The 12,934-nt window shown below is 30.7% G+C and overlaps 2 protein-coding genes and 1 long non-coding RNA gene across 11 annotated transcripts; 2 read left to right on the top strand and 1 right to left on the bottom strand.

The window, feature by feature from the left end:
• Positions 1 to 4,068, top strand: LOC108479406 (probable inactive receptor kinase At4g23740). Of its 9 annotated transcripts, none has more exons than XM_053022754.1 (4): positions 1 to 162; positions 579 to 625; positions 1,145 to 2,384; positions 2,479 to 4,068. In XM_053022754.1, exons 3-4 carry the CDS (start codon positions 1,154 to 1,156, stop codon positions 3,150 to 3,152), a joined length of 1,905 nt encoding a protein of 634 aa, XP_052878714.1. In that variant the 5' UTR covers positions 1 to 162; positions 579 to 625; positions 1,145 to 1,153; the 3' UTR covers positions 3,153 to 4,068. The 9 variants fall into 9 exon arrangements, with proteins under 9 accessions (XP_052878714.1, XP_052878710.1, XP_017637469.1 ...); XM_053022750.1 differs by having other exon boundaries at positions 1,142 to 2,384; XM_017781980.2 differs by lacking the exon at positions 1 to 162 and adding an exon at positions 182 to 411.
• Positions 4,069 to 6,289: 2,221 nt separating this feature from the next.
• On the top strand, positions 6,290 to 10,108 carry LOC108479389 (beta-glucosidase 12-like). Its single transcript, XM_017781955.2, is given in 13 exon segments — positions 6,290 to 6,614; positions 6,817 to 6,886; positions 7,299 to 7,337; positions 7,340 to 7,356; positions 7,458 to 7,533; positions 7,617 to 7,782; positions 8,213 to 8,417; positions 8,510 to 8,625; positions 8,744 to 8,952; positions 9,055 to 9,086; positions 9,188 to 9,290; positions 9,664 to 9,772; positions 9,872 to 10,108. Coding segments are annotated over 13 exon segments (1,458 nt in total). The 5' UTR covers positions 6,290 to 6,467; the 3' UTR covers positions 10,041 to 10,108.
• On the bottom strand, positions 7,979 to 9,319 carry LOC108479390 (uncharacterized). Its single transcript, XR_001870461.2, has 3 exons — positions 9,039 to 9,319; positions 8,539 to 8,648; positions 7,979 to 8,398 (listed from the first exon to the last, which is right to left on the bottom strand). It is a non-coding gene; the product is annotated as an uncharacterized LOC108479390 (long non-coding RNA).
• Positions 10,109 to 12,934: the final 2,826 nt, after the last annotated feature.

Here is a 12,934-nt window from a genome sequence, read left to right as displayed (position 1 = left end):
TTAAAAACAGTTTCAAAGAATGGAATTAATTTGATTGATTTGCTCAAATTCACTAAGTTTATATCATATTCTTCACAATAAATTAAAAAAAAAGGAAGTCATCATCATCATTTGTCAAGAAAATAAAAGTAAATGACAAATGGTCTAATATTTCATTTTTTGGTACGTACTCTGCCCCACACTCACAGCATCTCCTTTAATCTTTTTTTTCTTCTTAGCTCAAATGAATACAAAAATTTAAAAATAAGCTTCTGTTTTGTATCAGATTTTCTTACCCTTTTTTTTGGCTTCACATGGTTTTTCCTGGTCCTGCGGTATTTATTTAAAAGAGTACTTAATATTTGCATGTGGGGACTGTGGTTTTTGTTTCTTTTTTTTTTTTCTCTTTCTCGAATGATTATCTAATGGATGGTAGCTTATTTTATAATTATTATTATCATTTTTTTTTTGCATGTGATGCTGTTTTCTCAAGCAAGAACAGCTCATAATTCATAAATATCTCTCAAATGATTATCTAATGGATTAGTTTCATTTGATTATTGTATAATGTGCTTTGCTTCCTTTTAATTGTTTCACAGGGATTAATCTGCCAAATTCTTCAATTTTTCTGGGCTTTTCTCTGCAAGTAAGTTCTTGGTCCTTTTTTCTTCTTTGGTGTTTTCATATTAGCTGTTTGGTTGCCGAGAAAATTTTGAATGGTAGTATTGAACTTTCAGTCATGTTTGGGTTGCTAAGTGGACAACAGTTAATGGGTTTCAATTTCTTTTAAGTTTTAAATTTTAGATTGGCTAAATTAGATTCCTTATCTTGTTAGGTTTTTTTTTTAGACATTTTTTTCTCAGTAACCAAATAGGGGAAAAAGTTACAAAGAATGAAAAGTCAACAAATAAACAGACCTAACTCACCTAAAACTACTGCTTTTGAAGCAATTCCGCCTAAAATCAAGTGATTTAAGTCAATCTTTTTTTATACAAGTTTTGAAAACAAACGTCTCTATTGTTTAACTACTGATTATAGCCCACCAACAGATTCTTTTAATGATTATACTTTTACACTCTAGGTTAATTACTCAAGTTCATATGGATATATATACCCTTTTTTTACTGAGAATCTTTTGGTTTGAATTATTGGGATTTTGAAGCAGCTGGGAAAAATGGGCAAGAAAATGAAAATGAACCCATTGTTCATATTCTTATTGGGGACAATTTTCACATCCATAGTTGCTGAACCAGTTAAAGACAAACAAGCATTGTTAGATTTCATTCAACATATTCATCATTCAAGGTCTCTCAAATGGAGCAAACAAGACTCTGTTTGCAACACTTGGGTTGGTGTGGCATGTAACAATGATCATTCCAGGGTTATAGGTCTGCATTTACCAGGAATGGGGTTTCATGGTCCTATCCCACGTAACACTTTGAGTAGGTTATCAGCTCTTGAGGTGTTGAGCCTTAGATCCAATGTTATTTCAGGTTCATTCCCTTCTGATTTTGCCCAACTCAAGAACTTAACCACACTTTACCTTCAATTCAACAATTTTTCTGGTCCATTACCTGATTTTTCCATTTGGAATAATCTTACAATTGTAAACCTTTCAAACAATGGCTTCAATGGAAGCATTAATCCTTCAGTGTCAAAATCCAGTCACCTTACAGCTTTGAATCTTTCTTATAACTCACTTTCAGGTGATATTCCGGATATCAATATCCCTAGCTTACAACAGCTTGATTTATCCAATAATAATCTCACTGGGGTCATCCCAAACTCCCTCGAAAGATTCCCAAGTTGGGCATTTTCTGGTAATACCAACCTTTCATCAGCAAATAGTAGCCTTTCTCCTATTCCAAGCCAGCCACCTAATGGTCAACCATCAAAGAAAGGAAAAAACCTCAGTGAACCTGCATTGTTGGGGATAATAATAGGAAGTTGCTGTGTGCTGTTCATATTAGTTGCCCTTTTGATCATTTGTTGTCAATCCAAGAAACAAAAGGAACAAGGAGTCCCTGAAAATACCCCAAAGAAAGAAATCCCTTTGAAGAGAAAGGCTTCTGCGAATCACGATAACAACAACAGGCTTATCTTTTTCGAGGGTTGTAATCTTGCATTTGATCTTGAGGATTTGTTGAGTGCATCAGCTGAGGTGCTTGGGAAAGGTACATTTGGTGTAACATACAAAGCAGCCTTGGAGGATGCTACCACTGTGGCAGTGAAGAGGTTGAAAGAAGTAACCTCAGCTAAACGGGAGTTTGAGCAACACATGGAGGTGATCGGTCATATTAGGCATGAGAATGTGTCTGCACTTAGAGCATATTATTATTCAAAAGATGAGAAGCTTGTGGTTCATGATTACTATGAACTTGGAAGTATCTCTGCTTTGCTACATGGTAATATGCTTACCTTGTATACAGTTGAGCTGCACAATGATGAATTTGGGTCCGTTTTGTTTACTGTAATTTGTTTTTTGATCCTCAATTTCAGGTAAAAGGGGCGAAGACCGGACACCGTTGGACTGGGAAACTAGGCTTAAAATTGCTATTGGTGCTGCTAGAGGCATTGCCTTTATCCACACACAAAACAATGGCAAGCTTGTTCATGGAAACATAAAAGCCTCCAACATTTTCCTTAACTCAGAACGGTACGGTTGTGTCTCAGATATTGGTTTAGCAGCAGTGATGAGCCCGATGCCTCTGCCTGTAATGCGTGCTGCAGGTTACCGTGCCCCGGAGGTAACTGATACAAGGAAAGCAACTCAAGCATCTGATGTATACAGTTTCGGGGTCTTTTTACTCGAGCTATTAACCGGGAAATCTCCAATACATGCCACCGGTGGGGAGGAGATCGTTCATTTGGTGAGATGGGTGCATTCGGTAGTTCGAGAAGAGTGGACCGCTGAAGTGTTTGATGTAGAACTCCTACGGTATCCGAATATAGAGGAGGAAATGGTGGAGATGCTACAAATTGCAATGAGTTGTGTGGCGAGGGTAGTGGAGCAGAGACCGAAAATGGCCGGACTAGTGAAAATGGTGGAGGAAATTCGGCGAGTTAACAATGGAAACCAATTGTCTTTCGAAACTAAATCAGAAGCCTCTGCCTCAACATCAATCCCACATGCAGTAGCTGAAACAACTTCCTCTTCTACTGTTCCACTGTGAGATTCTTTTGGCTTATGAATCACAATAAAGAAGAGAAATTATCATTTGCTTATGAAACAGGGAGAAGGGAAAAGGGGTTTTGATTATTTAAGTTAATGAATTAGTTTAGCTAGCCTCTGATATAGCTATGATCAAAGGCCAATACTTTGGCTACTGTATCATTTAAACAGTATGGTTTTGCTCACTGAATGTCTTATTCGATCTCTTTTATCTCGTGGTTTGTAGTTTCACACTGTTTTTACAGAACCCAGAATCAACCATTATGGGGTTTTGATGGTGCGGAACACCACACAAATCGAGTATTGTTCTCTTTGAATATCATTGCATTGAAAAACGATCATTGAGGAGTGGAGCACTCACAGAGTTTTGTTCTCCGGCTCTACATATAGAGCTTTGTGTATGAACATAGAGGTCATGCATTGTCCTACTTGCGCAAAGCACTTTTTAACGGTCATGGTTTAGTATGTTCATGTATCAAGAGGTGCGGTTTAGTGTCGAGAGACAACTTTGAGAGCGATGTTTTGCACTCAAATAGAATATTGTTCTCTTCCAAGTACACTTGTTTAAGAGTTGGGCTACTTGTCCAAGCTTACCATCACTACAATGAATGTTATTTTTACTATCTGGCTTTGTGAGGAACTCCCACTGGATCATCATGACCCCTACGTTCCGGCTTCCAAAGGCGATCCTAAGGGAAGAATCATTTTGAAAAGGGATAAGGCTGCAAGAAGAACAACGAGAGGAAGCTCAGCCTAGTTTAACATCAAGCATTCAAGGTCCAATCTCAACTCAGCTCGACTTATTTTTTAAATTTGTAATATATTATATTTTGTTATTATATATATTATGTAATTTTAACATGTAAAAGAAATTAAATTTTAGTAATATATAATACTATAATATAAACATATTAAAATGTTATATTTTAATATATAAAATGACTGAATATTAAATATAAACAAATTAAAATTAATATGAACAGACTTAAAATCAAGCTTAAACTTATATGTACTAATATTATATATATATATCATATTTAAACTTTGACTGAAACCTATAAACACCTCCACTCGAGAATTGCCATTACTTGGAAGATTTATTTCATGTCCAACCAATGTACTAGAAAACATAACCAAATATAAGTTTCAGAATCTTATGGCCCGGCAAGCAGGCCAGCACAGCACCATTTATTTTGCTTCTAAGCGTGTTTTCTCTCGCAAATGAACTTCAGCATCTAGCCGAATTGTCCTGCCGACTCTCTTAAAACTTGGACGCATTCCAATTTTTACAGGTATGTTCTCAACAAGTAATTGATGGGATTGTGAAATTGACTTTTAATAACAAGGAAGGTGTCCAGATTTTTTAGGAAAATTTTAAGGAGATTTTATAAGATTTATATTCAAACAAAACATGTAATATATTTTACTTCTACTAGTTTGATATAAGCACTTAAGAGTTTGTTACAAGTTTTCCAGTTTTACCCCATTCAAATATTTTAGCAAACATTTTATATTTCTGAAAAACAAAACATAATAATAAAAAATCATACCTTTAGGATGTTTGAGTTTTTAAAAATATTTGAATTTAATATTTCTTACCCCTTACTGTTACTGGTTCACTTTGATATTTATAATTTTTTATCCACTTTGGCACTTAAACATGATAATTAGATTTATTTTGGTCTCTAAATTTAAAAATATAAAAATTAATTTTGTGACAATTTTTTAAATTTCAAGTGATGGTGTGGTAAAATCTCAAAGTTACATTCAATGGTTTAATAACTAGATCAGAACATTAGAAATAAAAACAAAAAAAACTTTCTTTTACTAGTTTTCAAGTTAATCAATTCAACATTTTTATTTGAACCATTATATCGATCAATTTTCAGTCCATTTGATCCTATCTTGTTTTAGTAACATATGTTACATCATCAAATCTTAATAGAATCCAAATTTTGAGATCAAAATTAATCTAATTACTAAATTTAAGGACTGAGACAGACCAAAAAATATAATTATCAAAATGACCCTAATTACCAAATTTAGGATTTAAAATTATATAATTCCTTTATTTAATATATTTGTTGAAAAATACAAAAAAATTGCAAGTAAAATAATGAATTATTCTTAAATAATAATGCGTCTCGTCTGGAATTTTTTCAAATATTTTTTCGCGCGAATTTATCTAATTTAAATGCCTTCTGGAGAAATAGTGGCGGAAAATGGATGAAGTATGTTGTTGGACATTTTCAGCCATGTACTTTGACCAACAAAAAGAAAAAAGGCTGGCAATTTCTTTTGTCTTTTATCAATTTTACTGCAAATTTAATATATTTATTTTACTTTTCCAAGTTTTCTGCCTTTATTTTTACGTTGACCAGGTCAAAAATTAATATATTATTTGGTATTTAATTTTTACTTTAATGATGAATTTGATATTTAATTTTTTTATTTAATATCTGAATTTAGTTTCAATATTAATGATACTAGAGTTTTTCTATTTGACACTGTCCTAAGTACGTATCTAAGTTCGACTTTAATTTTCAATTTAGTAATTCAATATTTTTTTCTAATTAAGCATCAATATTTTTTCTATTAGAGTATAGGTGTTAAACATTCATTCGATTCATTGGATCACATGTTGCCATTTAGTCTAAATGTCAAATTGAACATTGAAACTAAACAAGAAAAAAAAAAGCTTAAATATCAAATTGAATATTGAAACTAAAATTAGGTACCAAATAATATATTAATAAGTAAAAGTACCATGGAGGCCCCTATACTAGGGGTTAAATTGCATTTTGCCCTCTATACTAAAAAATTGGCAAATTAGTCCTATACAATAAATCAAAGAGAAAATTGGTTTTTTTTGTTAAAATTTTCGTTTATATGTACTGTTAAAAATTGGCGCAACTAATAAAATAGTCATATAACGAGACGTGGCATGCCATGTGTACCTTAAGCTTATAGAACCAATTTTTAACGTAAAAAATGAACAAAATTTTAAATATAAAAACCGATCTGTACTTTAATCTAACTTTCGTGAACTAATTTATTTATCTTTTTAATAGAAAAGACAAAATACAATTCAAAATTTTCATAATACCTTTACTATATTAACCCCATAAAATATAATGTGGGAGTCAATATCAAGTGCTCATCATACTTGACCGCACACTTTAATTTAATGCCAAGTTTTTTATTAATCTTTCTTTAAACCTGGACGGCCATTTTTGCCGTTCTCTATAACAGTGGGATATATATATATATACAGAGGTATAGATAGAGAGATAAGGAGCTGAGAGGGATAAGGCAAATGGGAAACAAGAGGGCTTTGCTGTTGTGCTTGCTGGTACTAATGGTAGCCATGGATGGTGCAATAGCAAGTCATAAATGGAGGCCATTTAACCGAAGCTGTTTTCCACCTGGTTTTATTTTCGGTGCCGGATCAGCCGCTTACCAGGTAGCTTACCTACTCCTATTAATATGTACACTATATTTAAGATTTAAAATCGGATAAGTTAAGTTAGTTAGATTGATTAGATTGAAAATTAGACCAGAAATTAATTGAGATATAAGGTAAGTTAATTCAGGCTTTGATATTGTAATTAAACTATATTATTATTATTATTATTATTAATTCCTTGCTCATTTCGTTATTGCAGATTGAAGGAGCAGCTTTTGAAGATGGAAAAGGACCAAGTATATGGGACATTCTCGTTAGACAACATCCAGGTTCACTAATTTTTCATATTAGGACTTCAAAACTTAAAAAAATTATTAATTTATTGAAATAAATTCAAATTAAAACGTTCAATACCAAAGAAAGAATGGGATAAAAATTCAAAAAGGAGAAAATTGAGGTGAGACCAAAGTTCAAGTTTTTGTATTGAAAATAACAATTTAAGCATGAAAATAACAAATTAATAAAATTCAATAGAAGAAAAAGTATGGACAATGACATTGAAACCACTATCAAGATTTTCAATAATAATATCCCTTTCATTACCAAATAATTATATATAAAATATGTCCTTTGTTTTTACAGGAATAATATATGCCAAAATAATTTTCATAAAATAAATGTCCATTATAATTAATTACAATTTATTTTATTGAAAATTCTAAATTTAACTAATTATGACAGAAAGAATTGTTGATAGAAGTACAGGAGATGTTGCAGTTGATTTTATCATCGTTACAAGGTTTGTTGTCCAATAAAATATTATTTAATTATTTAGATTTATATTAACATTTTTGGCCATTATATCATCTAACAAAAATCACTTAATTTAATGCTCTACAGGAAGATATTATGCTTATGAAAAAAATTGGTTTGGATTCCTTCAGATTCTCCATTTCATGGACTAGAATTTTACCCAGTAAGATCATTCTTTTTAATCTACCCATTTTGATTTTAATTATTTTAATATTAAAATTGAAATTTATGGTCTTTATTTTGCAGAGGGGAAACTTAGTGGCGGGGTAAACCGATTGGGTGTCCAATTTTACAACAATCTCATAGATGATCTTCTTGCCAATGGTTTAAAGCCCTTTGTCACTTTACTCCATTTTGATCATCCCCAAGCTCTTGAAGATGAATATGGTGGATTTGCAAGTCCCAAAATTGTGTAAGTTCTTTAATCTCCTTCAAAATATATCGAGCATTGATGATTTTTTTTTTAAAGTCCATAAAGCACAATTATTGTATTTTTTTGTGGATAAACATGAGCAAGCAATACACTATTTATCTTATCTCACATTCAACAAGGTGCTCTTACTTTTCAAACCCACCACCTCTTTAGGCTACTTTTTTATACACTTGGGTTCTCAAATTCTCAACAAAGTTAAAAAAACAAAACTCCGAAAATAATATCATATATGTTAAGAAGCCTATCGGCTCCCAACAATCAACATTTTTTGAAGTCAAAATCCCTTAACAAAATGTATTCTCTTAGTCATTTCAAATAAAATGGTGGATTTTTCATTTAATCTAAAATATTTTAGTTCAACATCTATATATTAAAAAGAATGATTAAATTGTTTTTTTTTCCTTGACAGGGATGACTTTGTAGATTATGCTGATTTTTGCTTTAAAACATTTGGGGATCGAGTCAAGCGTTGGGTGACCATGAATGAACCTAATGGGTGGAGCTTAGGCTTCGGCCAGGGCTTACCCCCCTCTTCAACCCGGCCTTATATCTTAGCCCATCATTTTCTTCTTTCCCATGCAGCCGCCGTCAATCTCTACAGGGAGAAATACCAGGTTCGCATCCGATTTTAAATAAATAAACATGAAGGACAAAAGTGAATCATCAACATATAATAGAACAACCCTAATAGTGATAGAAAGTGCAGGCATTTCAAAAGGGAAAAATTGGAATCACCTTAGTAACCACTTGGTTTGAACCAAAATTTGATACAACCGCGGACCGCAAGGCAGCTTCCAGGGCTCGGGATTTCCTTTTTGGATGGTGAGTCGAAAAGAATACCAGACCTGTTATTCATGTTACTTTTCGTGTTATAATCGTATTTAAGGTGTTGCATATGAAAATTTCGACTCACTGATAACTCGTGGCAAATTTTGTGTAGGTTTATGGATCCAATAATATATGGTGAGTATCCAAAGAGCATGCAATCATTGGTAGGAAATAGACTGTTCAAATTCACTGAAGCAGAGTCCAAGCTGTTAAAAGGGTCAATTGATTTCCTTGGTGCAAATTACTACACCACTAACTATGCAGAAAATGGTCCATCGAATAGTCCCTTCCTACCCACTGATGCCAGAGTAAATCTCACAAGTATGCTAATGACTTTCCAATCCACAGCTTATTATCTTATTATATTTGAACCCTAAAATAAAACACTTCCATCATCATTAACATACCTTTTGGTTCTTGCAGCTGAGAAGAATGGAGTTCCGATCGGCACACCCGTAAGTTCTTGCAGCCGAGAAAAAAAAAACTTTTCCTCTGTTTCTGCCTTCTTCAAACAGCCATTTTGATGACCAAAATATTGGTGTCAATAATTTTACAGACTGATGTGAGCTGGCTTTTTAATTATCCAAAAGGTTTGAGAGACCTTCTGTTATATTTAAAGAAGAAATATAACAGTCCGACCATTTACATTACAGAGAATGGTTAGCCACATTGCCTGAGTCTTTAATCTTGAGTTAAGATATGCTCTAAGTCTCTATACTTTTTATACATTTAAAATTTAATCTCTCTACTTTTTAGATTTTAAAATGCAAGTTTGATTATTAACATCATTAAAATTCTTATGTTAAATTCGTTAGTATGGTGTTTTGAAATAAAAAAAATATTATAATGGACATGAATTTAACAAAAAAAATTTAACAATGGTAACAATTGAACTCAAATTCTGAAATCTGAAAAGAAGAGGGACTAAATTCCAAACGTTTGAATACAGGGACTTGGAGTATATTTTAACCTAATTTTTTTTTCATGCATTTGAACCAATAAGCTATTTTGTTTATTGATTATTCGGTGCAGGGGTGGCTGAAGCAAATAATGCTTCATTGACGGTAAAAGAGGCACTCAAAGATAGCACCAGGATTAGATACCTTGACGGCCACTTAAAGTACCTTCTAAAAGCAATCCAGTGAGTACTTAGAACAAAAGTTACTGAATTCATAGATCAACTTTAGCTTTTAGCTTCAACTTATTGCTGAAATCAATGTTTTTTTTAACTCTTTGGCAGGGAAGGTGTTAACATAAAGGGTTACTACATGTGGGCCTTTTTGGATGACTTCGAATGGAATTCTGGATATACACTTAGGTTCGGGTTCACATACATTGATTACAAGAACAACTTGAGAAGATACCTTAAGTATTCAGCTTATTGGTTCAAGAAATTCCTCCTTGATTAACAACAACAATGTCACAATGGATTACAACACAATAGAATAATAATATTACTTCATTAATGTTACACAAAGGATACCATCTTCTATTGTGACAATTTCTACATCGTACGGAGATGTCACATATGCAAGAGTTTATAAAAACCGTTTTCTCACATAAAAATTACAAAACATACATTAAAGTTCTAGGTGCCTCTAAACTTCTAATGCATATATTGTTAATAGTTTATAATGTTGGTAGTAGACTTGATTATGGGTCGAGCTGATACAAAATTTTAGGCCCCTTTTTTAGGTCTAGTCCCTGCTCGACCCGAAAAATAGGCTTAAAATTTTGTGTAAGCTCATCTCAAATAAAAAAAATGTTAAACTCGAGCTCAACCCAGTCGATCGGTATTATTTTTTATACAAAATTTTTAAAAAATATAATACATAAATTACACGAAAAACATTAAAATAAATGTTTCCCAACAAGTTAAAAATACATAAAAAAGAATCTTTATACTTAAATAGTTGCAACTTAGCAATTAAATGCCACTAAAATAGTAACAAAATTAATAATAAAATAAGAGTTATACAATATCCAAACAATAACAATAAAATAGTAGTAATATAATAATAAAATAACATTAAAACAACAACAAAATAGTAGTAGAAAAAAAATTTAGCTAGATTTGAGCTGGGCCCGAATTAAAAAATCTTACTTGGGGCCTGGCCCATTTAGAGATCAGATCTTATTTTTTTTATCATAACTTAATTTTTGGGCCTATGTTTTTGCTCAAACCCTCCCACTTTTCGAACGAGCCTTCAGGTCTAAGCAAGTGACTCAGCCAATGATCAAGTCTCGTTGGTAGGTAATAATATTTTATTATCTACAAAAGCCTAATAAATTATAATTATTAATGAATAGTTGTGTTGTAAAGATGTAACTTTTATACGCAAAATTATTTTATAAAGTTATAACTTTATGTAGAATTATCTTATAAAATAACAAAATATTATGAAAGAATATCCCATCAAAAGATACGTCTGTGTGAAAGGATATTTTATAGAAAGGTACAGTTATTGAATGCTTACCCTACACACCTCAAAGCGATCATATTTTAATAATTTCATTTTTTTCTCCTTTTAACTTTATTAATTTATTTTTCTCACAGGCTTTAAAACGTGTTTTTCATATGATAATTTTATATATGGTTGACAAAGGAAGGGTAATAATTTATCACCATGATGCTTGCTTTTATATATGGTTGACAAAGGAAGGGTAATAATTTATCACCATGATGCTTGCTTTAAGGTAACAGTTGAACCAAGAATTATTCTATAGCTACAAAAAGTGTTCTTTGGTCTTTTTTTTTTTTTTTAAGAATAAAAAAGAAAAAATTAATTAGTTACATCCAACGGACTAGAGAAAAATCCTTTTGACTGTTCTAAATCTAACAGATTCCGAATCTTAAGAGAAAAAGTATCAAAAAATTGCAAATCCGTTCTAGACGATAGTGCTTCTTTTGTCATGCAATCAGCAGCTTCATTTTGTTCTCTAGGAATATAGCACAGACACCATAAACTCTCCTGAGATAGCATACTCTGAATTCGCCTGATTAAAGTAAAGTTTGAGGTGGCAGAATTGCTTCATTGGATATCCCGAATGACATCCAGGCTATCCGAGAGAATTATAACATGATCATGGCCTCTTCTTTGATTAAAGTGTTCTTTAGTCTTTGATTACGACAAAAGGGAGTAAATTAATTGTTTAATTTTGTTGCGTGATTTTTTATATTATTTGGAATAATATTTATAAATTGATAATTCCATGAAATTAGTTAAATTAATGCATAATTTTTATAATTTTTAAAATATAAAATTTAAATTTTCTATCATAAATTTTAGGATGAAAAAGTACATCGGTAAATGATTCACGGTGAAAAAATCATCAGTAAAAGGTATTAAAATAATGAATAGAAAATTGCCGGCAAGAGTTTTACTATCCAAAAGACCGTTAGTATAAATCAGAAGATGCATACCGGTGAAAATTTACCGTGCTAAAATTTTATATCGGCACACTATTATAGCATTGACGTATACTTCGTCACAATATCCCATTTGACAACATATATATATATATTGTTTTATATTGACGATTTTTATATTTATGGTGATAATATTTTATCCATTAATAAATGCTTTTTGTTTTGTAAAGTAATTTTTTTATAAAAGTAAAATAAATTTGAAAATGTATAAAACTATGTTTATATTTTATATTTTGATATTAATTTTTTAAAATATTAATTATTTTAGAATAATTTATATTAATGTTAATTTATTTTAAAATATTTAATATTAAAATAATACAAAATTTATCATGGTTTCAATATTAATATTAATATATTATATTATTAATAATTTATTACATGTTTTTATTTTATATATTTTTAAGTTAATTTATTTTTAATGTTAGTACTGCTAATATTATATATTTTTAGTAATTTTATATTTATCTTTGCTCTACTTTAATCAATGAATATAATTATTTTTTATTATATTTAAAATCTATAAATTTAATTTGATAAATGTTATTAATATGTGTTTTAACTATATTTTAAGCTTAACAATTTAATATTATAACATTAAAAGTTGATTCGATTAAGTAAAATATTAAAATAAAAAGATAATTTATTTAAAATCAACTTTATATTTGATATATAAAAATTTTAAAGGAAAAATTTAAACAAAATGCATGAATAACTTAAAATTAAAAGACAAGGAGTAAAAGAGTAATTTATCCAAATTATCAATAATTACTTCAAATGTATAGTACCATGTGTCAAAAACTTTAATGGAACATTATTATTTATTTCCTTTTTTAATATCATGTTGCCATATATATATATATTTATATGATT

This window comes from Gossypium arboreum, chromosome 12, assembly GCF_025698485.1.
Source record: "Gossypium arboreum isolate Shixiya-1 chromosome 12, ASM2569848v2, whole genome shotgun sequence".
NCBI classification, from domain to species: domain Eukaryota; kingdom Viridiplantae; phylum Streptophyta; class Magnoliopsida; order Malvales; family Malvaceae; genus Gossypium; species Gossypium arboreum.
Note: the sequence above shows the minus strand (reverse complement) of the source record. Positions and strands in the feature narration are given on the sequence as shown.